General features: G+C 38.2%; 1 protein-coding gene across 3 annotated transcripts in view; it reads right to left on the reverse strand.

Annotated features, from left to right (window-relative positions):
• PRKD3 (protein kinase D3) overlaps positions 1-25,760 on the reverse strand; it is an 83,548-nt gene extending 57,788 nt beyond the window's left edge. The window contains exons 1-2 of one of the 3 annotated variants that reach the window (XM_061168711.1): positions 25,522-25,606; positions 16,855-17,812 (exon numbers count right to left, since the gene is read on the reverse strand). In XM_061168711.1, coding sequence (XP_061024694.1) covers positions 16,855-17,142 — 288 coding nt within the window. In that variant the 5' untranslated portion in view covers positions 17,143-17,812; positions 25,522-25,606. Of the gene's footprint in view, positions 1-16,854; positions 17,813-25,521 lie in introns of all 3 variants that reach the window. The other 2 variants (XM_061168712.1, XM_061168713.1) reach the window with 2 other exon arrangements.
• Positions 25,761-26,969: the final 1,209 nt, after the last annotated feature.

The raw sequence follows: 26,969 nt of genomic DNA on the forward strand, positions 1-26,969 counted from the left end.
AAACTAATCCCCGGAGGAATATATTACAATATTGAAGACAAAAGTCACAGGTTTGGGCTTCCCTGGTGGCACAGTGGTTGAGAATCTGCCTGCCAATGCAGGGGACATGGGTTCGAGCCCTGGTCTGGGAAGATCCCACATGCCGCGGAGCAACTGGGCCCGTGAGCCACAACTACTGAGCCTGCGCGTCTGGAGCTTGTGCTCCGCAACAAGAGAGGCCGTGACAGTGAGAGGCCCGCGCACCGCGATGAAGACTGGCCCCCGCTTGCCACAACTAGAGAAAGCCCTCGCACAGAAACAAAGACCCAACACAGTCAAAAAATAATAATAATAATAATAATTAATTTAAAAAAAAAAGAAAAAGTCACAGGTTTTCAGGAGCTAAGACTGCACATGAAACTCACACATACAGACCAAGAACAGAAGATTAAATAAACCACAGAATTGATATATCATTAACCTCCAATTTTCTGCATCAATAAAAAGAAGCATTAGTAGAGCTAATATGAAATTGTAAAGAATTTACCCATACAGATCAAGAAAGGAATAAGTTGTCTTATACACAGTAGAAAACAGATTATGACACAAATGTATATTCCATAAAGCAGAAAACCAAAAGTTAACATGAACTTAACTGGTAGTAGCTTTCAGCTATTTCTGGATCACCACTAGTTTCTTATAAGCTCTCAAAAGGGAAAGGATCCCAAAGTACAGTGTGGTTAAAGTTTTGTTTGTTTGCTTGCTTGTTTAGTTTAGAAGCCACGAAGATCAAACTAATAAATAATATTATTGTTAAGCTAACGTTTACTGTGTGATTACTATGTGCTAGGTGCTGGACTAAGCGTTTTATAAATATATCATTTAATGTACACGTACACACACACACAAAACCATGAAATTAGTACTATTTTTAACCTCATTTTCCAGATAAGAAACCAAGGTTACACAGCTAGTAAGTGGTAAAGACAAACCCAAATTTTACTGACCTGCAAACTCATGTTTTTAACTACCATACTATACTGCTTCATATGGATTCTTTTCTTTACTTATTCAATTATGAAACATCTTAAAAGCTTTTGCACAGCAAAGGAAACCATAAACAAGACAAAAAGACAACCCTCAAACTGGGAGAAAATATTTGCAAATGAAACAACAGACATTTATTAATTTCCAAAATATACAAACAGCTCATGGAGCTCAATATCAAAAAAACAAACAATCCAGTTAAAAAATGGGCGGAAGACCTAAATAGACATTCACCAAAGAAGACATACAGATGGCCAAGAGGCACATGAAAAGATGTTCAACATCACAAATTATTAGAGAAATGCAAATCAAAACTACAATGAAGTATCACCTCATTCCGGGCAGAATGGCCATTATCAAAAAATCTAGAAACAATAAATGCTGGAAAGGGTGTGGTGAAAAGGGAACCCTCCTGCACTGTTGGTGGGAATGTAAATTGATACAGCCACTATGGAAAACAGTATGGAGGTTCCTTAAAAAACTAAAAATAGAACTACCATATGACCCAGCAATCCCACTACTGGGCATATGCCCTGAGAAAACCATAATTCAAAAAGAGACATGTACCACCAATGTTCATTGCAGCACTATTTACAATAGCCAGGACATGGAACCAACCTAAGTGTCCATCAACAGATGAATGGATAAAGAAGATGTGGCATATATATACAATGGAATATTACTCAGCCATAAAAAGAAACGAAATTGAGTTATTTGTAGTGAGATGGATGGACCCAGAGTCTGTCATACAGAGTGAAGTAAATAAAGAGAAAAACAAATACCGTATGCTAATGCATATATATGGAATCTAAAAAAAAAAAAAAAAGGTACTGATGAACCTAGTTGCAGGGCAGGAATAAAGAGGTAGACATAGAAAATGGACTTGAGGACATGGGGTGGGAGGGGGAAGCTGGGGTGAAGTGAGAGTAGCATCGACATATACACACTACCGAATGTAAAATAGGTGGCTGGTGGGAAGCAGCAGCATAGCACAGGGAGATCGGCTCAGTGCTTTGCGATGACCTAGAGGGGTGGGATAGGGAGGGTGGGAGGGAGGCTCAAGAGGGAGGGGATATGGGGACACGTATATGCATATGGCTGATTCGCTTTGTTGTGCAACAGAAACTAACACAGTATTGTGAAGCAATTATACTCCAATAAAGATCTATTAAAAAAAACAAACAAACATCTGTTGAGCACCTGCTATGGATATGATGCCTGACCTTACAGAGCTTACAGTTTTACAGTGGATACTTTCAAGTAAAAGGACAATTACAATCAATATGATGAAAGTTAAAATACAGGTTGTACAGGATACCAGCACCTAACCCAGACTGAGGAGGTCAGGAAAAGACTTCCTGGAGGTTTAAGCAGAGGATGTGGCAGGGGAAGGGTGTTCCAAGGAAAAGAACAGCAGGCACAAAGGCCTAGTAATGAGACAGAATATGGCACGGTTGGAGCTTAGGAAGGACTCTGGACTAGAGATATGCCTTTGGGAATCATAAGCATTTTTTTCTAAGTATTCTTGCAATAATACCTTACAAAAATAATCACATATTTCTGTCACTTGTTCACTGCCAGCAACCCCAAATGTTTGTCTAGTTAATTGCAGGGGAGTGAGGAGAACAGAAATCACCATGAATTCTTGAATAACTAGGTCTAGCTCTAATAAAATTTAGAACACTACTAGGAATCAGAAGCATAAAGCTTTATTCACTTGACTGTGAAATGAATAAATAGATGGTTTCTGCTCTCTCACTGACTACTGAGGATGTTAATGCATCTTGTACTCATGCTACAAGCTATCAAAGTAGTGGCGGGGCATTTTACTAGCAACTGAAGTTTAGCTCTCTAGGTGAAGGACTACAGTTGGTGATAATGAAAGCAAAAAGTAGGGTTTAAAACAGGCTGTCATAACTCCCCAACAAGATGACAGTTCTTCCTTTGAGTCATTTACCATTTTTGTAGCTTTATTTCAGGACTTATCGTGATCTACCTTACATTACAGTAATTTGACTTTCGCTCATCATCTCTTTTTTCTAGAGCATAAATCATTAGAGGCAGTGAATTTATCTTTTATCTTGATAGGCTCCATAATATCCAGCACTGTGATTGAACAGAGTAACTATACCACAAACATTTGTTTAGTTGCATGAAGTCATAACACATAATGGCACCTAGGAAAGGTGCCATTTAGCTCTCTGTAATCTGCCAAATAGAAGAAATGAAATCACTAGCATTTTTTTTTTTTTTTAATTGTGGAGGCTCCGCTATGACTGGGTCTCCTTGGAGTTTTTAATTTATTTATTTATTTATTTTTGGCTGTGTTGGGTCTTCGTTTCTGTGCAAGGGCTTTTTCTAGTTGTGGCAAGCGGGGGCCACTCCTCATCGCGGTGCGCAGGCCTCTCACTATCGCGGCCTCTCTTGTTGCGGAGCATAGGCTCCAGACGTGCAGGCTCAGCAGTTGTGGCTCACGGGCCTAGTTGCTCCGCGGCATGTGGGATCGTCCCAGACCAGGGCTCGAACCCGTGTCCCCTGCATTAGCAGGCAGATTCTCAACCACTGCGCCACCAGGGAAGCCCACTAGCATTTTTTTAATATAAAATTTTGAACTGTCATATTAACCTATAATCGGATATAGACCTTATTGAATTTTTGAATTATAAGATGTCTAAAAAATATATTATTGCATGTGGAAAACAATGATAGCAAGCTCATACAACAACATATGCAATTTAAATATTTGGAAAAAATATCTTCAGATTATCACTTATCTGGTCATTTATGCTTCTCGATTTCCATTAAAGTAGAGGTTCTTGACTTTGGCTGCTCATGAGAACCATAGTGCTTATACAAACTCTCCACCCCCAGAGAGCATGACTTCACTGGTCTGGGAAAGAGTCTGTTAGGCTCCCTGGTTATTCTCACGTGCAGCTAGAGTTGAAAACCACTGTTACAAAGTAAGTCACATTTAAGTTGCACTTAAGCTTGCAACCACATACATGGACCTTGTAAACATTTAAGAATCTTGATCCTTCACAACATGTGACCTTGTGGTAAAAGATTTTTGAAAATTTAGCCATTTTTGCATAAATATGACAAACTTTGAAAATGTTGATCCTAATTAAAAAAAAAGCTGGTCATCAGGAAATGCTCACTGAAGGGTAATCAGGAAATTTTCCTGTGTACTGCTTAAAAGTAGATATAAGTAGACTGGATAAGATTTTGCAGAAAAAAAGATGCAAACACTGAGATAAAGTCTGCATTTGTCAAAGTATGTGTATTAGCTTGTTCATTTGATTGTAACCAACTGACCAACTTATCAAAAATTACTGAATCATGCAAAACTTTGACAAGGAGCTTGGTTCACACTCCAACCTATTTTCAACAGTAGGCTGGGGGGACTTCCCTGGTGGTCCAGTGGTTAACACTCCATGCTCCCAATGCAGGGGGGCGCGGGTTTGATCCCTGGTCGAGGAACTAACATCCCACACACCGCAATTAAGCCCGCCCTTCAACTACTGAGCCCATGTGCTCTAGAGTCTGTGCCACAACTAGAGAAGCCCGTGCGCTGCAACAAAGACCCAGCACAGCCAAAAATAAATAAATAAATAAAATTTAAAAAATAAACTAACTTAAAAAAAAAACAGTAGGCTGGGATTGAAAACGGTTTTAAAAATGCCTATTAGCTCAGGTGTGGTCACAGCACAACCTGGAGGCAATTCAAATATAGCTTTCCTATTGCACTGCATATTTCAAATGAAAGTCCGGATTAGATAGAAAGAAGAGGAGGAAGAAAGTAAACAAGAGCATGTTTAGGAAAATTTTTAAAGGGTGGTAGAAATGACACAGATAAAGACTAAAAGAAGCTTCAAGGAATACAAAAAGTCTCAAAAGTTGAAGAAACTATAATCTCAAGACCAAGCTTAACAACCCCCAGCAACAAAACAGAAAGAAAACTACAATAAGGCATGTGATTTTCAAATTGCTGAAAAATCTAAATGAAGACAGAGAAAGGACATATTGCATACAATTCAGATCTAACACAAAGTAATGAGGAGTACTGAAAATGTTAAATAAGTGGATAAATATAAAAGATCATTTTCTTCAGCTTCAACTTTCTAAAAACAATTTACTGTTAAAAGCAAGAAGAATAACAATGTGTTAAGGGATCTGTAACAAAGGTCAATCCTCATTATTTGCAGATTCTGTATCTGTGAATGTGCCTACTTGCTAAAATTTATTTGTAACACAAAAATCAATACTCTCTGTGCTTTTTCAGTCATTTGCAGACATGCAGAGAAGGTGAAAAATCTGTCACTCTGTGCATGTTCCCAGCTGAAACTGAACAAGGTGATGCTCTGCCTCTCATAGTATAAAATGCAAGTCTTTTTCACAGTCTATTTAGTGCCACGTGTTCTCAATCTGGGGGCTTTTTTTGTGGTGATTTTCTCTGCTTAAAATGGCCCCCAAGCATAGTGCTGATGTGCTGTCTAGTGTTCCTAAGTGCAAGAAGGCTATGATGTGCCTTATGGAGAAAATATGTGTGTTAGATAAGCTTCATTCAGGCATGAGTTACCGTGCTTCTGGCCATGAGATCAATGTTAATGAATCAACAATATATATTAAATAAGGTATTTTCAAGCAGAAACACACATAAAACAAGATTATGTATTTACTGATTGACAAAAATGTGTCCTGATGCTCTCAGGAACCTAACCCTGTATTTCCCCTAAGAGCAAGGGTTCAGTATTCACTAATTCGATGTCAGAGGTCACTTTACAGAACATAAATATCACAAATAATGAGAATCGACTACATGCAGAAATAAAGTGTATGACAACAGTAGCACAAATGACAACAGAAAGAAAACAGAAATATACTATTCCAAGGGATATACTACATTACATACAGAGTGGTATGATATTGTTTAAAGATGGTCTATGATAAGATAAAGATACATACTACATAAACTAGAGCAAGGGTTGGCAAATGTTTTCTGTAAAAGGCCAGAGAGTAGTATTTTAGGTTTGGTGGCCCATACAGTCTCTGTCACAGCTACTTAACTCTGCTGCTGTTGCATGAAAGCAGCCATAGGCAAGATATAAATGAATAAGCATGCTATGTTCCAATAAAACTCTATTCACAAAAAAAGATGATGGGGTGGATTTGGCCTATAGATGTAGTTTGCTGTCCCTGCACTAGAGCAATTGCTGAAAGAAATTTTTAAGAGCATAATAAACCAACAGTGGAGACAAAATGGAATCATGTAACACACTTCAAAAGAAGGCAGAAAAAAAGGGAGAAAATGACTCAAGACCTGAAGGGAGAAACAGAAAACAATATTTTTAAATGCATCTATGTTAAAACTTGTGTTAAATATAAATGGTCTAAACACTTAAAAAGCAGAAGTTGACAGATTAAATTTAAAAAGCATGACCCAACGACATGCACTCTACAAAAAACCCTCATTACATATGAAGATACAAGAGAGGTTATAAGCAAAAACATGTAAAAAGAAACCACAATGAAAAAACTAATTAGAAAAACAAAAAGCAGAAATGGTTATATTAATACCAAAGTTGACTTCAGAATAAGATATATAACCAGAGATAAAGAAGAAAAATTATATTAAAAAGGGATCAATATATCAAAGGCTGTAAAAATCTCAAATGTGCTTGCAAATAACAGAGCTTGAAAAAACATGAAGCAAAAATTGACTAAAACTGAAAGGAGAAACAGACAAATCTAAAATTATAGTTGAGAGATTCCTATACTCTTTTCTTAGTAAATGACAGAACAAATAAAAAGAGATACAGAAAACACTATCAACCAATTGACCTAATTGATATTTATAGAAAACTCTACTATACAAAAGCAGAATACACATTTTTAAAAATTGCAAATATAACACACAGAATATATTGAAGGACAAAGTCCTATACTATAAAACAAATCTCAGTAAATGTACAGGTTGAAATTATACAAAGTATATTCCTGAGCCAAAACTGAAATAAAGCTAGAAATCACTATAACAGAAAAATATCTGAAAAATTTCAAATTTCTTCCAAATTAAACGATCTATGGATCAAGGAAGAAATCACAAGAGAAATCAGGAAATGAAGTGAACTGAATGAAAATAAAAACACAACATATCACTCTGTGGTATGCAGCTAAAGTAGTGGTTAGAGGGAAACTTACAGCACTAGATTATAGCACTTATATTAATGGGAAAAAAGACTCAAATAAATGACCTAAGCTTCTACCTTAAAAAAACGAAAAGATAAAGCAAGATAAACCCTAAGGAGGTAGAAAAAAGGGGAGAAAAAAAGACAACAAAAGAGAAAAATCAATAAAACCAAGAACTACTTCACTGAAAATAAAGTTGATAAAAACCTCTAGCCAGAAAGAACAAGGGAGTGCAGAGGGGAAGAAACGCAGAAATTATCAATATTAGGAATGAAAATGACACCATCACTAGGGATCCTACAGACTTTAAAGGATGATAAGAGAACATAATGCACAATTTTTGCCAATGGATTTGATAACTTGGATGAAATGAAAATTTTCCTTTAAAGACACAAATTACCAAGGTTCACTCACAAAGAAGTAGACAATTTGAATAGCTCTATGTCCATTAAAGAAAAGGAACTGAGTTTAAAACCTCCTCATGAAGAAAATTCCAGGCACAGATGGCTTCATTAGTGAATTCTAGCAAACATTTCAGGAAGTAATATCAATTTTACACAAATTTCTTCAGAAAACAGAAGAGGGAGGGAAATAATTCCAAACTCATTTTGTGAGGCCAACATTACCTGGATACCAAGCCACACAAAGATAATAGAAGAAAAAACTGCAGACCAATATTCCTCATGATCTTACATGAAAAAATTCTTAAGAAAATATAGGTAAGTTGAATCAAGCAGAGTATAAAAAGGATAATATATGATGACCAAGAGAGTTTGTTCCAGGAATGCAAGGTTGGTTCAACATTTCAAAGTAAGTCAACATAACTCATCACATTAACAGACTAAAAGAGAAAAATACATATATGCAGAATAAGTATTTAATAAAATACACAATCATTCAAGATAAAAAGTTTCAGCCAACTAGGAACAGACAGGAACTTCCTCAACCTGTTGAAAAACATCTAAAAAACTTTACATGATATTTAATGGTGGCAGACTGAATGCTTTTCCTTTTAAGATTGGGAACAAGGCACAGATGTCTACTCTTATCACTTCTATTCAATATTGTACTAGAGGTTGTAGCCTCCAGTACAAAACAAGAAAAAGAAATGAGATACTGGAAGGCGAGATATAAAGCTATATTTACAAAAGACAAGATCATCTATGTAGAGAATCCTAAAGAAACTTTAAAAGTTACTAGAACTAGTAAGTGAATTTAGCAAGGTTGTAGGACACAGTGTCAATGTACAAAAATCAATTGCATTTCTATATACTAAAATGAAAAACCAGAAATTAGAAAATTTAACAATGTTCACTGCAGCACTATTTACAATAGCCAGGACATGGAAGCAACCTAAGTGTCCATCGACAGATGAATGGATAAAGAAGATGTGGCACATATATACAATGGAATATTACTCAGCCATAAAAAGAAACGAAATTGAGTTATTTGTAGTGAGGTGGATGGATCTAGAGTCTGTCATAGAGTGAAGTAAGTCAGAAAGAGAAAAACAAATGCTGTATGCTAACATATATATATGGAATCTTAAAAAAAAATGGTTCTGATGAACCTAGGGGCAGGACAGGAACAAAGACAAAGATGTAGAGAATGGACTTGAGGAAATGGGGAGGGGGAAGGGTAAGCTGGGATGAAGTAAAAGAGTAGCACTGATATACATACACTACCAAATGTAAAATAGATAGATAGTGGGAAGCAGCTGCATGGCACAGGGAAATCAGCTGGGTGCTTTGCGACCACCTAGAGGGGTGGGATAAGGAGGGTGGGAGGGAGACGCAAGAGGGAGGGGATATGGGGATATACGTATGCATATAGGTGATTCACCCTGTTATACAGCAGAAACTAACACAACACTGTAAAGCAATTATACTCCAATAAAGATGTTTAAAAAAAAATTAGAAAATTAAAAAACCCCATTTAAAACTGCATCAAAAACATGAAACACAGATAAAAAATGATATACACAATTCTGGTAGGCTTTTATGTAAAAATCACCAGGCTGATTTTAACATTTATATGGAAATGCAAAGGATACAGACTGGGATAAATAGTTTTGAAAAAATGAACAAAGTTGGAGGATTTATGCCCTGACAGCATGTCTTTATAAAACTAAAGAATTCAAGACAACGTGGAATTAGTTTAAGGATACAGACACATAAGTCGATAAAACAAAACAGTGTTCAGAAATGGCCCAAGATATATGTGGTCAACTGATTTACAACCAAGGTACTAAAGTAATTGAGTAAGGGAAGAATAGTCTTTTCAACAAATGGTCCTGGAAAAATCTTATGTCCTACAAAAAGAAATGAAGTTTGATTCTTATCTTACCATATACAAAATTATTTTGAAATGGACTGTTGAATTGTGCCCCTCAAAAAGATGTTCAAGACTTCCCTGGTGGCGCAGTGGTTAAGAATCCACCTGCCAATGCAGGGGACACGGGTTCAAGCCCTGGTCCGGGAAGATCCCACAAGCCGCAGAGCAACTAAGCCCGTATGCCACAACTACTGAGCCTGCGCTCTAGAGCCCACGAACCACAACTACTGAAGCCCATGCGCCTAGAGCCCATGCTCCTCAACAAGAGAAGTCACCGCAATGAGAAGCCCACGCAGTGCAACGAAGAACAGCCCCACTCACCACAACTAGAGAAAGCCTGTGCGCAGCAACGAAGACCCAATGCAGCCAAAAATAAAAATAAAAAGAATAAAAAGAAAACAGAAAGATCTCAAATAAACAACCTAACTTTATACCTCAAGGAACTAGAAAAAGAACAAGTAGTAGTAGAAGGAAGGAAATAACAAAGATCACAGTGGAAATAAATGAAATAGAGACTAAAAAGACAACAGAAAAGATCAATGAAACTAAGAGCTGGTTTTTAAAAAAGATAAACAAAATCGACAAGCCTTTATACAAACTTAACAAGAAAAAAAGAGAGAAGACTCAAATAAACAAAATTACAAATGAAAGAGAAGACAATACAACTGATACACATAAATACAAAGGATCATAAGAGGCTACTATGAACAATTACACACCAACAAACTGGACACTTAGAGGCAGTAGATAAATTCCTAGAAACATGCAACCTACCAATCCTGAATCATGAAGGAATAGAAAATCTGAATAGATCAATTAGTAGTAAGGAGGCTGAATCAGTCATCAGAAACCTCTCAACGAACAAAAGCTCAGAACCAGAGGGCTTTACTGGTAAATTCTACCAAATATTTAAATAAGAATACCAATCCTTCTTAAATTCTTCCAAAAAATAGAAGTGGAAGGAACACTTCCAAACTCATTTTACAAGACCCACATTACCCTGATAATAAAGCCAGACGAGGACACTACAAGAAAAGAAAATTATAGCCTAATATCCCTGATGAACATATACATAAATATCCTCAACAAAATGTTAGCCAACTGAATTCATTAAAAGGATCGTACACATTATCAAGTGGCATTTATTCCAGGGATGAAAGGATGTTTCAACGTACACACATCAATAAACGTGATACACTACATTAACAATATGAAGGATAAAAATCATAATCATCCCAATAGTTGCAGAAAGAGCATTTAACCAAATTCAACATCAATTCATGACAAAAACTCTCAACAAAGTGAGTGGAGAAGGGACGTACCTCAAAATAATAAAGACCATATATTAACAAGCCCACAGCTAACATCATACTCAATGGTGAAAAGCTGAAAACTTTTCCTTTAATATCAGGAACAAGACAGGATGTCCACTCTCACCATCTTTATTCAACGTAGTACTGGAAGTCCTAGTCAGAGCAGTTAGACAAGAGAAAGACATAAAAGACATACAAATCAGAAAGAAAGAAGCAAAACTGTATATTTGCAGAAGACGTGACACTATATATAGAAAACCTTAAAGACTCCACCAAAAAAACTGTTAGAATTAATTTAAAACTTCAGTAAAGTTACAGGATACAAAGTCAATATACAAAAGTCAATTGCATTTCTATATACTAATAACATACTACTGGAAAGAGAAATTAGAAGCAATCTCAGGACTTCCCTAGTGGTCCAGTGGTAAAGAATCCGCCTTCCAATGCAGGGGACGCAGGTTCCATCCCTGGTCGGGGAACTAAGAGCCCACATGCAACTAAGCCTGTGCACCACAACTACTGAGCTCATGCACCTCAACGAGAGAGCCCGCGCACCACAACTAGAGAGAGAAAAACCCGCACACCACAACTAGAAAGAAGCCCGCATGCCACAACTAGGGAGAAGTCTGCACACCACCACTAGAGAGAGAAAAACCCGCATGCCACAAGTAGAGAGAAGCTTGCATGCCACAACTAGAGAGAAGCCCCCACACAGCAATGAAAGATCCCGCATGCCTCAACAAAGATCCCACATGCCTCAACTAAGACCCGCCGCAGTCAGAAAAAAAAAGAAACAAACTCATGTGCAGGTGTATCAAAAAGAATAAAATACCTACAAATAAATTTAACCCAGGAGGTGAAAGACCTATACACTGAGAACTGTAAGACACTGATGAAAGAAATTGTAGAAGACACAAATAAATAGAAAGATATTCTATGTTCACAAACTGAAAGAATATTAAGATGTCCATACTACCCAAAATGATCTACTGATTCAATGCAATTCCTATCAAAATTCCAATGGTATTTTTCACAAAAATAGAAAAAACAATCTTAAAATTTGTATGGAACCACAAAAGACCCCAAATAGCCAAAACAGTCTTAAGAAGAACAAAGCTGGAGGCATCATGCCTCTGATTTCAAACTACACTTCAAAGCCACAGTAATCAAAACAATATGGTATTGGCATAAAAATGGACACATTAAATCAATGAAACAGAACAGAGCCCAGAAGTAAACCCATGCGTACACAGTCAATTTATTTACAACAAAGGAGCCAAGAATATACAACGGGAAAGGACAGTCTCTTCAATAAATGGTGCTGGGAAAACTGAAGAGCCACATGCAGAAGAATGAAACTGAAGCCCAGTCTTACACTATACACAAAAATCAACTGAAAATGGACTACAGACTTGAACATAAGATCTGAAACCATAAAACTCCTAGAAGAAAACATAAGAGGGTAAGCTCCTTGACATCGAACCCAGCAATGATTTTTTGGATTTGACATGAACAGCAAAGGCAACAAAAGCAAAAATAAACAAGTATGACTAAATCAAACTAAAAGCTTCTCTATAGCAAAGGAAACCATTAAAAAATGAAGAGGAAACCTATGGAATTGGAGAAAATATCTTCAAATCTTATATCTGATAAAGGGTTAATATCCAACATATATAAAGAACGCATATAACTCAATATCAAAAGAAAACAACACAGAACAAACAAACAAAAAAAACCCACCTATCAATTAGATTAAAAAATGGGCAGAGGAGGACTTCCCTGGTGGTGCAGTGGTTAAGAATCTGCCTGCCAATGCAGGGGACACAGGTTCGAGCCCTGGTCTGGGAAAATCCCACATGCTGCAGAGCAACTAAGTCCATGCGCCACAACTACTGAGCCCGCATGCCACAACTACTGAAGCCTGCACACCTAGAGCCCGTGCTCTGCAACAAGAGAAGCCACCACAATGAGAAGCCCGCACACTGCAACAGAGTAGCCCCCACTCGCCGCAACCAGAGAAAAGCCCACGTGCAGCAACAAAAACCCAGTGCAGCCAAAAATAAAATAAATAAAATAAATAAATTTATTTTTTAAAAAAAGTGGGCAGAGGAACTTAATAAACATTTTTCCAAAAAAGACATACAAATGGCCAACAGGTACATGAAAAAGTTTTCCATCAATAATCATCAGGGAAATGCAAATCAAAACCACAATGAGGTATCACCTCACACCCGTTAGAATGGCTACTGTCAAAAGGATAATAACATATGTTGACAAGGATGTGGAGAAATGGGAACCCTGGTGCACTGTCAGTGGGAATGTAAATTGGTGCAGGCACTATGGAACAGCATGGAGGTTCCTCAAAAAATTAAAAACAGAACTACCATGTGATCCAGCAATTCCACTTCTGGGTATACAGTCAAAGGATATGAAATCACTATCTTGAATGAAATCTGCACCTTCACGTTATTGCATCATTATTTACAATAGCCAAGATGTGGAAACAACCTATGTGTACATCGACAGATGGATAAAGAAAATGTGATACACACACACACACACACACACACACACACATTATTCAATCATACAAGGAAGGAAATCCTATCATTTGCAACAACATGGATGGACCTTGAGGGCATTATGCTAAGTAAGATAAGTCAAGCAGAGAAAAATAAATATTGTATGATTTCACTTATATGTGGAATCTGGAAAAATCAGAGCTGGTGATTACTAGAGACAAAGGGTAGAAGGTGGGGAAATGGGTGAAAGTGGTCAAAGGGTACTAACTTCTAGTTATAAAATAAGTTCAGGCAATGTAATGTACAGCATGGTGACTACAGTTAGCAATACTTTATATCTGAAAGTTGTTGAGAACAGATCTTACAAGTTCTCATCACAAGGAAAAAAAAAAACTTACATTATGTGAGATGCACCAAAACCTGTTGTAAGTATTAAGCAGAAAGGGTGTGCGAAGCTCCTGACATAGAGTAGGTACTCAATAAATGTTGTCAATTATAATCTTCCTCCTTTCCCCTCCCATATCTTTGCTCATCCTGATTTTTTTGCCTTGGTATGTACTCCTCACCTCCCGTATCACTGAAATCTTACTCATTCTTTAAGTATCAGATGAAATGTTACACTTCATATGAAGTCTTTCATATCTTTTATCAACCTGAGAAGAGCACTTTTTATTTTAACTTTAGTTTCTACTTCTCATATTTTATTCTGGTAAATGTTTCCCTTACCAGACTATAAGCTTTTTGAGGGAAGGGACAACATTTGGTTAATCTACTTCCTAAAATTTAACCAGTGCTCTATCTTTAAAAGGTTCATTAAATGTATTTACTAAGAACAGAAATAAGAAAAGCAGGTGTGCCCATCAGAGTCCTGGGAGTTAACCTGGAGCTATGCATGTGTAGGTAATGGAAGTAAGTGATTAGCAAGCAAGAATCTAAGAGAGAATGTAAAAAGAAAAGAACTTCTGACATGGTTTTTCCATCTCCCAGGTGAGTTAGGGATCCATGAAACCTCTCTATCAAACCCCAGAATCTGAGTTGGTTCCCTTAAGATTTCTTTCCAGTTAGGACCTGAGTAGATCATTCCTTGAAATTCCTTTCTCCTTTATCTGTCTCTAGAGTGAAGACTTAAATTTAGGTTAAATGATTCAGAATTTCACAGCTGGAATTACACACTAGAAATCATCCCAACTCGGGCTTCCCTGGTGGCGCAGTGGTTAAGAATCCACCTGCCAATGAAGGGGACACGGGTTCGAGCCCTGGTCCAGGAAGATCCCACATGCTGCGGAGCAACTAAGCCCATGTGCCACAACTACTGAGCCTGTGCTCTAGAGCCTGCGAGCCACAACTACTGAGCCTGCGTGCCGCAACTACTGAAGCCCGTACACCTAGAGCCTGTGCTCCGCAACAAGAGAAGCCACCGCAATGAGAAGCCCACGCACCGCAACAAAGAGTAGCCCCCGCTCGCCGCAACTAGAGAAAGCCCGCGTGCAGCGATGAAGACCCAACACAGCCAAAAATAAAAATGAAATAAAATAAATAAATTTATTAAAAAAAAAAAAGAAAAGAAATCATCCCAACTCAATCATCTGATAGATGTGGAAATGTAATACAGAGAAATCAAATCACACAAAGTTATGCAGTTAATAAACAACAGAGCTGGGAATTCCCTGGCGGTCCAGTGGTTAGGACTCTGTGCTCTCACTGCTGAGGGCCTGGGTTCAATTCCTGGTTGGCGAACTAAGATCCCGCAAGCCGTATGGGACGGCCAAAAACAAACAAAAAACAATAGAGCTGACCTAGTTACAAGCTCAATACTCTTTTTCACTACACTTAAACAACAGTTAGGATTCTAGCACATGTCAAAAGGAGTGTGTAATAAGATTATGCCACATACATGTTTTATATTTTTGCCAAACACATCCCCATATCACTACAATATTGATTCAAATTCAGTTCACCATGATATTCATTTTATGCTGGCTATCTCCATAATCAATAATTCTATTTTATATTTGCATAAAGTTCACCTTGAATTATCTTTTCTTGAGCCATATCTTGTTTATTTCCTTGGCTTCACTAGAATTTTTCATAGATTATGATTTTTAATCTAGCTTCCCAAGAACTTGACCCATCTGACCCACTTCTCACATCTATATTAATGAGGAAGTAACATTAATTCTAAAATGATCCTGTAGAAAATCAGTATGCCTCTGTATAAATATAAGAACTAAGTAAAATTTCCAAAGGTTGAAAACTGAATAATATAGACTCTACCAAAACATTAGTTATGATTTTCTATGGGCTCAAAAAAAGAGAGACAATAAAGTTACAAATTGTATTTAAGTTAAAATCTTACCATTAAATTAAATACCTAGTTGCAAAAATATTTATTAAAACATCTGTTACCATCTGATGAAAGGGAAATTAAAAGCAAAGATACTTAAAGACACAAAGATGGTTCTACAGATCTACAAAAGAATACCTAAAATTACTTCAGGCCACATTTAAATAGATAAGTCACTGTTAACACACAGGAGACGGGTCATTTTCACAAACCACATAACATTTTTTTGACTGTTAATTACTTCTACATCAGAAGATAATGACAAACCATGTGAAGCATAAGGAACTGAAACAAAAACAGTAAGACGAGGAGCATTATCCAAACACATTAATCTTACTGATAGGATTTTTAAAACAAAGTATACTAAGTTGTTTGAAACATAGGCTTGGTCCATTAAAAAGAAAACGTAACCAATTCATACTATTTATATACATAGTTTTATGATAAAACATAGAACATACCAGCTCATGCATCAAATCAAGATTATTAAAGAAATTTAGCTAAGATTCCTTAAAAAATGGTATGGTACAGGGCAGGGGGTGAGTAGATTGGAAGCAAAATAAAATCACCCTCAATTTAAAAATTTTCTTCTATTCTGATATATATTACAGCTCATTTACCTAATTTTTAAGAGACAGAGAGAGTGTGGTCCTCTGGCAGTTTAGGTGAAATCAGGATCTAAAGGGGACAAAGAGGGTATACAAAAGGGCAGCACACAGGGGACCTAGGAAGAACAAGGTATGGACCTGGACTCAGCAGCAGCTGTGTCTCACCCTTTTGGTAAGCCCCCTTGATGCCTTGTGCCTTCTACCTCCTGATTGTTTTCTCTGAAAACAAGTGAGACTGCTTAAGTCCTCTTGACTTTACACTGATTTTCCTGCTCTTAAAGAGGTGAATTGAATAAGCAGTATTTTAAAGCTCGGATATAGGCTTCAGCTGTTAGACTCTGAAATTTCAGACTTTAGGCTTTTAGTCTATTAGGACTCTCTCCCAATGCTCAGAATTAGGATATAAACAACTGACTGATCCATATGTGTTAACTCACTGTTGCATGTATAATTTATAGAAAAGCAGTAGAAACAATATTAATTAGAAAAACTACTGACATAAATAGCATGCACAATACCTTTTGATAAACAATGGAGCACACAAGATCCTTGACAGCAGATAAAGATAGTTCCTGGGCTTCGATGGTAATACTCTCCCGTGTAAGGCCAATTTGCAGTAGAAATGAGATTGTATGCACTGAGCCTCTGGAGTTGGTGAGTGACGGTGCACTGAAGCTTCCATTAGAGAGTCGCGCAGAGAGTCCTGTTTTAGGACTTGAACACGGAGAAGGAGCTGGAAGCACAGCAGGAAGAGTTGCAGGTATTACAGACTTCTGGGATGATGGAGGAGAATTGTTTGCAGACATCTGCCTTTCTTTGATCTTTTAAAACAGTTGTCAATTCTTTTTCAATGGTTATGAAGAGGCCTTAAAATCACAGTGGTAAAAAAATGACTGTACTTTCAGATTTAGTTGAAAGCTTCTTTATTTCCTCTTTTAAGCCACTCATGCTGATGATGGCAAGTTCTACAACTGTGAGTTGAATATACAAAAGGTCCCACTTCCCTTAATATCAGTCCCATCAAAGAAGAGTCTTGTCTTTAGGACCACAACCAGGGTTTTGGAAAGGATTTAACATCACTGAATTATCCTCATCAGAAGGGAGTTGACATTGTTTATTTACTAAACATCTTCATCTATTTTCTTTTAAGTCTATTCTTGTCTCTCTCTTTTAATTTCAGAAAATACATAATGAATAAAAGTTGTTTTTCTGTCAAAATAAAATCCTCCTAGTTTAAAAAATAAAAAGTGTTTAGGATTAGTCTATTCAGTACTTATCCTTTGGTTCCTTGATCTAATGGGACACTTTCTCAAATGTCCACACCTTAAATCACCTTCTCAAATGTCCTCATTTTCATTTTGGAGGAGCAAATTTTTCCAGGATTAAGCACAAAGGCTTTTTAAAATAGTACAGGCATATTCCACTTGGTGAATGGGCCCATGGAGAAAAGTTGATGCTTTCTGAAATGTAGGTAGCCTGGAAGAAATTTTTTAGAAACTTTTAATATTTTATACTCACTTAACATTATTTTAAAAATACAAGAATCCTTGGGACTTCCCTGGTGGCCCAGTGGTTAAGAATCTGCCTGCCAATGCAGGGGACATGGGTTTGAGCCCTGGAAGATCCCACATGCCGTGGAGCAACTAACCCATGCGCCACAACGACTGAGCCTGCGCTCTAGAGCCCGCGAGCCACAACTACTGAGCCCACGTGTCACAACTACTGAAGCCCATGCGCCTCAACTATTGAAGCCCGCGCACCTAGAGCCCGCGCTCTGCAAAAAGAGAAGCCACTGCAATGAGAAGCCCGCACACTGCAACGAAGAGTAGCCCCTACTCACCGCAACTAGAGAAAGCTTGGGCGCAGCAATGAAGACCCAACACAGCCAAAATAAACAAAATTAATTAATTAATTTAAAAAAAAGGAATCCTTGTGCTTTTTTTAAATGATAAATTTTGGTTGTATGTTTATAATTCACCAATAAATCCTAATGGGTAGCCTTCTTTCTTTGGTCTAGTTATCAGAGCCCATAATTTCAGGGAGAGCCTCCTGCTAAAAAAAAAAAAAGCAAAAAACAAAACTCTGCTATTCCTCACTAATACCTAAAACTTGAAGGTCAAACACTTTTATTCCACAAATACACAACTGAGTTATGACAAAAACAGAAAAACAGAAGGGACAAAAAAGAAAAGTAAAACTGACATTGTCATAGAAATAAAGTACCACTCGGCCATACAAAAGATGTATAATACTGCCCTAACATAGACAAGAGTATTCTTTTTTATATTAAAAGTTTAAATCTAAGCAGATTTCTTTCAGAAAACTAAGGAAGCATATACTAAACACAGTTATATGACACACAAAGAAGTGTAAAAGACATACTTAAGACAGGAACATAGGAAAAAGCGATCTTGTCATAAAAAATTTCTAAAAGTGAAAAAGAGAATGCTAAGCACAGTTACATATGTATCACAGTTTTACATAAGGACAGTTCAAAAACTAAAAGTACGACCCCATGGCTACGTGAAATGGCTCACAAGAGATGGATCTTTCAATTTAAATTCCATCCATATACCTGTAAACAAGTCTAATGATAAAAAAGAGTGAAGCATCCAATGTGGTTGCAGAATGACTCTGGAAAGTAGTTAATGGGGCTAAATAAATGAGAATGAACATAACAGAAGAGCAAAAACATACAGATACAGTATTAGGAATGAGCAAGTTCAAGGAAAAGTATGGCTTAGAAAAAAACTGCTTAAAGATAACAAAGCTTTTAGAACTACATTCAGATAAATAATTTTAACCCATTTTATATTGTACAGCACTTAACATCTTGTAAATGTTTTATACGCTTTATCTCATGATATCTCTTTGGAATTTGACAAGGCAAATACTATTTATTATTTTTGCAGATGAGTTAACGGAAGCAAAAGCAGATAAAGTAACTTGCCCAGCATCACATGGCCATTAAGAGGTGGAGTCGGAATCAGGACCCAAGTTTCGTACTTTCCTACCAAGTGCTGTCTCCACAATCACATACTATTTCTGAAAGAACAAGGAACTGAGAGAATCACCGCTCAGAGAGGGTTGTTAAGGTTGAGAGAGCACACTGAGAAGGCACAATTGCTCAACTTGTCTTTTGCTTACCTTCTCTGAGTTTTTAAACTAAAGTTGTAGAAGAGCACTGAGAACTGAAACCTGAGCCTGGTGAGTAAGAGCGACTAACACATCTTTATGGAAGTGCAAGTCTTCGGGTTCAGACGCAATGCACTCCATATTGCTAAAGCAATTAGTCAGTGCAATCACAAAGCTGACTCCTATCATCTTGGAGAAAGAGCTCAGAAAGAGAGAAAGAGTCATGGCCTGGAGATGGGTCAGAACTGCTTCAAGTTTTGTGGGCTGGAGGAGTGGGGAAGTGATTTCAGAAACTGCAGACATATAAACTTAATATTAACCCTTAGTCAAATCTGAGAATAGATTATGAAAGCAAATGGTTTTCGAATACTTAGAATATAATGATCACTAGAAGTCAGCATGAATTCAAACAGAATGCCAAATCAACTACATTTACACCTTTTAAAAAAAGGGGTTATTGGCCTTTTTAGATGGAGGAAATAATAACTCACAGTAATTGAGCTCTATCTGGCAGACACCGTTCTGAGCATTCCATATGTTTCCTCACTTAATCCTCACAACAACCCATTTTATAGTTGAGAAAACTGGCTTAAAGTACTTGCCCGAGATCACATAATTAGCAAAGCCAGAAAAAAAATTAGTGTATTCTGGCCAAAACAATTTGCAAGATGATATTCCATGCTATTTTTGTAAATATGTTGTTTGAGTATGAGTTAGATGTTAGTGTAGTTGGTTAAGTTTGCTGCTCTGTATCAACTTAGAGAAGCCTTTAGGGGAGTGCATTGGAACTCTGCCCTTGGCCCTATATTGTTTTTGATTATTTATAAGATAATAAAGACACGGAAGACATGCTTATAAAATCCTCAGATTGTACAATCTGGGAGAAATAAACTAAAATTCAAGTGAACTATAACAATGATGAGAGTAAAGCTTTACATTTAGTTCAAAAAGTCAAATGTGCAATATCGAAATGGAGAAATGCTGACTTAGAGCCTGTTCATTAGAGGAGTTACCAACCCAAGAGTTTAATAACGACTGCTAATATAATGGGTGACTAAAAGAACTAACGTAAACATAAACCCCCAGGACACTGAGAACACATCAGCATCAATCAGTATACTGGCTGCTAGTCAGCTTACGTTACCACTGTATTCATTTTTACAGTCCACGCTTTTAAGAGCTATATTGATGTAAAAAAATAATAAAGAGTATATATCTAGATAAAGCTGAAAACAATGTCATGTGACAAATTATGCTTAACACAACCAAGCAGAATAATGGTCTTCAAATATGAAAAGGTGTTAAGAGAATAATTGGTTTTTTCCCCCATTTTTATATGGATGATTTATTTATTTTTTGCTATTGATAACAATGTATTCATTTATGAAGTGTTATCCCTACTCACACCACACACCCAGGGAGTTGTGTTACTGGGTGGACACAGTGCAAACATAAGATTAGGAAATTAACAGAGAATAATTGGTTTTATTCAGTATCACTGTAGAGGGTAGAGGGTAGAGGTAAAATGAAGATAACAGCTATGAGGACTGCGCTACTGCGTGTACAATATCTACAGTGGTACCTGGCTTATCCTAAGTGCTAAGATTTAGCAATTTTCACAGTAATTAGGTGAAAGAATTAACAATTAAGCTCCTACTTCATACTAAACACTGCAACTGAGATATCATACTTCATTAAATCCTTGCTATAACACTAGGAAATTTGTTTAACTGCTTTACAGAAAAGGAACCAGAGTTTCAGAATTGTTGCTTACCCACGACTACACAGCTAATAAGTGATGGAACTGGGATTCACACCAAAGTTTCCCTGACTCCAAAGCCCATGTTCTTTATACTTCACTTCACCTCCAACAACCTAAGAACAATCTACAACAGGTTTTCTCATGAGGTAATGAGGTCCTTAAAATACCTGACTTGAGCAGTTTCAAAAAGCTGAACAACTGTCATAAAAAGGTGAGTCATATATCTATGAATAATACTGTATGCAGGTTAAATACTTCAAAATACAAGACACTGCTGTGTTCAAGAATAATAATTTATTTGTGACGGATATCTTCCCACTAAATTTCCATTTTATAATACCTGCTAATATTAGCCAAATAACAGTAACTGTCTTATGATTACAATCAACTATCAGAACGATCGATAACTATTAATAAACTATGTTATACTTTTGCTTAAAAATATTTTTTACAGTTTCAGCATGAACACAAATAGAAGAAACTAAGTGAGCTGTCATATTAGCTTCTGCCCACTCATCCCATCTGTTTTCCCTCTCCTTGTTTTGCTTTATGGAACCTTGATTTGATCTGTAAGATGCAACAAGATGTAGGGTGCAAAATATTAAGACTAAATATCAAAAAAAAAATCTAACAATTCTAATTTTGTCTTTATGCTTCAATCAGAAAACTGAGACAACAGTATATCATACTTCATAAATAATCATAATTCATAAATCATAATTCATAAATCAATTAGATATGTTTGTTGCTAATAGCTATGAGTTGGCAAGCATTTCTAATATGTTTATTTGCAACATCTCAAATATTCTTTGGGGGAATTATCTGTCACATATTTCATTCAAATGAAATTGTCACTATTGTTGAATGGAATCAAAAGATGGCATATTAAAGGAATCTTGAGCCCAACCTGCCCTATTATTACAGACAAGGTAAAAATAAAGGCCCTGGAGGTTAGGTGACTGAACGGAGAGTTACTTCACGGTAACATCACAAGTTGATCTACCCTTTCTCTCCCTCTCCCTCAACTCCCCCTACATATACATTATCTCATTTCTTAGCAAAGCCTCTAATTATAAGAAGCTCTAACAGCAGCATTTTCATTCAACAAATATTTACTGAGTGCCTATTATCTGCTAGACTGTTATGAGAGACTCGGGTTGTACAGCAGTGACCAAAACAGACATGGCTATTGCTCTCTCTAGAGCTTATAGTGTGATATGGGACACACACATTAAACAAATATTCACATTAATAGCAAGGCAATTACAAATTATGAAAAGTGATATGACAGAGTATACTGAGAGGAACTAATTTCAACTGAGGTTCACAGGCAAGGCACCTTTAAGGAAGCTAAAACCAAAGGATAAGTAGGAGTCAGGGAAGCAGAGAGAGAAGCAAAGAGGATTCCGGAAGACAAAACAAATCCAGCTAGTAAATACTTCAAAACGAAGCTCATCATTTAGGGTAGGCAGTGTCCTTTTTGTACTCAGTAAAGGCAAAAGTAAAGAGGTAAAACACTTTTCCTATTCAGAATACCATAATATTTACCATGACTCCCTACCAGTAACAGGTTTTCCTGGTTCAATTAAGTTTTGTGTGCTAGAAATGCTAATGAATGCAGGGTCTTTTTTTCTCCTGTTGATATGTACTGTATTCTTTTAGTATGTACAAAAAGCATATGGTCTTTTTCAATGCAATACTGACCAGAGTCCTGAAGTCAGTATCCATGTTCTACCTTGATACAGGCCTGACTTTGCTTAATAATCCTGATGTTGCTTTTATATTGTATGAAAAATCCAAGTAACTTTGTTGATGGTTTTTAAAATCATAGTTTCTAGCAATCCCTACATCTACTTATATATTTTCAAAAATGTAACTATCACCTTAGATTAATATAAATACTTTTCCTCCTAAAAGCTCAGCATTCAACTAAATTGTTGCTGGTAATATTCAGCTCATCTAGACCAGGGGTATTTGAATCTCAGTCTTTTCCACTGTCAGAGAGAATAGAGATAGAGCACACCAAGTCTGCTCTCTGCTCAGGCACTGAAAAGTTTATCCAGTAACAAGATTACGGACTGCCAGTCTGGTGATGCTGTACAAATTTACGTTTGGCTTGTTGTATCTTCATAACCTCTCTCTGCACCAGTGGTATCTGAGAAATCTGACTCATAGCCAATGAGCAATTTCTTACATACAGCCACTATAAACTAATCACACAAGTGGAGAAAACCTTCTTCTACACTGAAATTAAAATTAAAACATCTCCTAAGTACATTATCTCAAGTTTTTTCATTAATGAGACAACTGCTCCAAAAAGGCTCACATACATGTTCAATTTGAATTACATAATCAGAGACTCAAAGTACTATCTGCACAGATTATGAATCATAAGCATGATTATTATTAAATCAAATTAAAAACAGTACTAGCTAATAATTTCCCAATATCAAGTTCTGTAAAATCAGTTTCTTTTTAAAATGAGCAATTAACTCTAATATGGTAATATTTTCATCAACTTTAGAATGTCTTTTTAAAAATGAGAACAAAATGTCCCTTAAGAAACATGCATTTAAATGACCATTCTTTTTTTTTCTGTATAAGATTTTTCCAATTCTTATATAATTTAAAAAATTTAATATCCAAGAACTTGATTTATTAAGCTCTTTTTGGGGGGGGGGGCATGGCAGTTTTTAGATTAAAAGCAATCCACTAAGAGAAATTTCTATTTTAAAGACGTCACCTCATGAAACTGAAAGCTTATAAAATTTATATATTTAAAAGACTCACTACGATCTGAGATGCTTAAAACATTCATTTCAAGATAATAAACCAGTCAACATTCTTGAATCTGAGTCATCCTAAAAAGTTAAAAGCTATATACCAAATTATAGAACTGAAGATGGAAAACTGGCTTGTCAAATATTCAAGTTCCTCTGATCAGGCCGACCACATCCACATTACCTACCGAAGCAAAACCTAACATGAAGGCTTCTGTGACACGTTTTAAATACTTTTAATAAAACTTGTAACTTCTTTTTTGGCTGAATGTCCTTGCTTGCTCTGAATCCAGATCCTAACACGGAAGGACGAAAGGGTTCCTTTATTAAGTAAAACGGGCCTAGATCTCGGTCGGGGAACTTTATGGATGCTTTCAGCCACAAATCCAGAGTTGTCCTCACAGCCTTAAATTTACTAAGTAAGCTTGATCTAAAGAAAATCACAGCCGCTAAAACTTTAGGAACTGCAGCATTAAGTACAAAGGAGAAACAGTATAAGAGTAACACGATAACGTTTTCTAGGGTACAAATTACGGTATTTTAAAAGTTTTCGTTTCATTTGCCTCTACAGCTCATTAAGGCTGTGTCGAACAAAGTAGCAGTTCAGGGTGTAACTTATCCTTCCTAATCAAAGATGACACCGATAGTCTTATTTCCTGTGGGGATGGGTGTGGTTGAAGAGACAGTTACGTCCAAGCCATCAATCTGTGTATGGAAAAGTCTGCAGCTCTCACACACGCTGTCGCTCGATTTATACTCGTGCCTGCACACGGCAAGGCCTATGCTTCTGACTGCGATGACTTCAAATAAAATATCCAACAGGCAATCGAACAGTATGGAGTTATTTTTACTGCTCAAAGACGCAGTCGCGCTCCTCAGTGTTTCGTCTCAAGAAAACCCTCCCGGGGATGAGACCGACTCGGAGCTCCGCCGCAACTTGCAAAACTAAAGACTCAGGAAATTGGGGTGGGGGCTTACGTTCTCTAAGCGCCGTCGACTCACTCTTTGCGACGCGTACAAGGTAAAGTGGTGAAAAGAAAAGGGAAAGGCTCATCCAAAATTCGGCACCGTGAGTGCCGCCGATCTGGCGTTGGGAGCTAGTTGGGGGGGACCCGGTAAGAGACTGGGTCCGAGAGGCCGGGCGCGGTGGTCGCCGGCGGAGCGCGACTCCAAGTTGGCGTCGGCGCCCACGCCGGAACTTGGCCCCATCTGGCTGCAGCGCCGGCGCCCCCGCTCGCAGCGGCGCCCACCGCCCGCTCCTCCCGCCGCGCACTCTACCAATTTCCCGCCCAACCCCGGCGGCCGCCGCCCAGCCCCGCGCGGGATCCGAGTCCCTCCACCACCGCCGCCGCCGCCGCCGCCGCCGCCGCGTGCGGGTGGGTGGGGGAGGGGAGGCTGCAGCCGCCGCCGCCGCCGCCTCACCCGACGTGCCGGGAGAACAAAGCGGCGGCCGCTGCGGCGCTAACTTTTTCGGTGTCTGTTCCGCTCTCCCCGAAGCGACTACTTACAGAGGCGGGCTCCGCCGGTCGTGAGAAACTCCGCGCCCGCCAGCGTCTGGGTCCCGGACCAGGCGCCAGCGAGGCTTCACGCGCCTCGCAGGATCCCGCCCGCCACAGGCGCCCCTTCCTCTGTCCCTCCCTCCGCCCCGTCCCGTCCTGAGGCCCGAGGGCGGGGGGGCAGGGGCGCGCGAGGGGCGGGGGCGCGCGGTCGGCGCGGGGCCTGCCGGGAGCTGTAGTCTCCTTGCGAGCTCCAAGCGGTGGTAGCAGTGCGGGGAAGTTGCTCACTGTCTTGACACCGCGCGCGGGCAACAGGAGCTCCTGGTGCTCTCAGGCTCTCTCTGCACCCTCTGAGGTCCTGGCGTCCCCATGAGCACTGGGGAGCGGGGCGCGACCGTGCACTTATTCCAGTTACGCACTGTACTTGATACCCATTATTGCTACTGAACTGCCTTTTTCTCTTCTGTCGCCCGCTCTGATGTAGGCGATGGTGGCAAGGTTGCAAGAAGTGACAAGTTGGACACGAGACTTGTAAGGGGTCTGTAGTAGAGAGCAGTTTTCACCCTGAGGTATCGTCTCACTTCTCCGCCTGTTTCACTCCCGAGTGTTTGCCCTCCAGCTGGCCGTTTGGCACAGGGGCCCCGGGCGTTCCACACCCAGGCGGATATGTCCGGAGCCCTTCACCTAAAGCGGAGTAAATGGAAGTCTCTGCTTTCAATGTGTTGTGTGTATCCTACTTGTCCATCTTTAAACTCCAGTGTGTCCCCTACCATCAGAGTGAAGTGCAGCCAAGAATCACCGAACCTAGGTTTCCAAGTGACATTGACAAGGGTGACAATGCCGGGTGAAGGGGGACGCGAGTGAGATGAGATCTAGAGGGAAAATACACTAGGTGTTAAATTATACATATTTTATGTGAGAGAAAAGCTTGAGCAGCTGACACCCATTGTCCCAGAAAAGACCCAGGTCTCCTTATGTCCAAATTTCATCCCCAGTATATTTCAAGTAAATTATATTGAAACAAGCGGATGGGTTGCAGGCAATAATCCATCCATCCCCATGCAAAGGTCGAGGGCAGTTTTTGAGAACAGAGAGAAAAGAAAGCTAAGTGGGTCCCTACTTTTTATACCAAGTCATAAATCTTACTGGATGTCCCTGGATTTAAACTTAAGTGGGAATTTTTAAATAATTTATATTAAAGACAGGGCAAGTAAAATTCTGTATAACTCTGATCTACTCCGAAGCTATATTTTTAAAAGATGTTTCTGAAACATTTTTGGAAATTAGAAGATACCAATTGTCTCACATTCAGTAATATCTAATTCAGTCTAATTATATTTTGTAGTCTTATTCTGCTATTCTTTTACTTTAAAATTGAAAGTAAATTCGCTCAAGTTTCTTTAAAAAAAAGCAAAAACGAAAAATGCTCTTACCTAACTTTGCCTTTTTCTTTCTTCCAC

This window comes from Eubalaena glacialis, chromosome 14 (assembly GCF_028564815.1).
Source record: "Eubalaena glacialis isolate mEubGla1 chromosome 14, mEubGla1.1.hap2.+ XY, whole genome shotgun sequence".
Classification (NCBI taxonomy): domain Eukaryota; kingdom Metazoa; phylum Chordata; class Mammalia; order Artiodactyla; family Balaenidae; genus Eubalaena; species Eubalaena glacialis.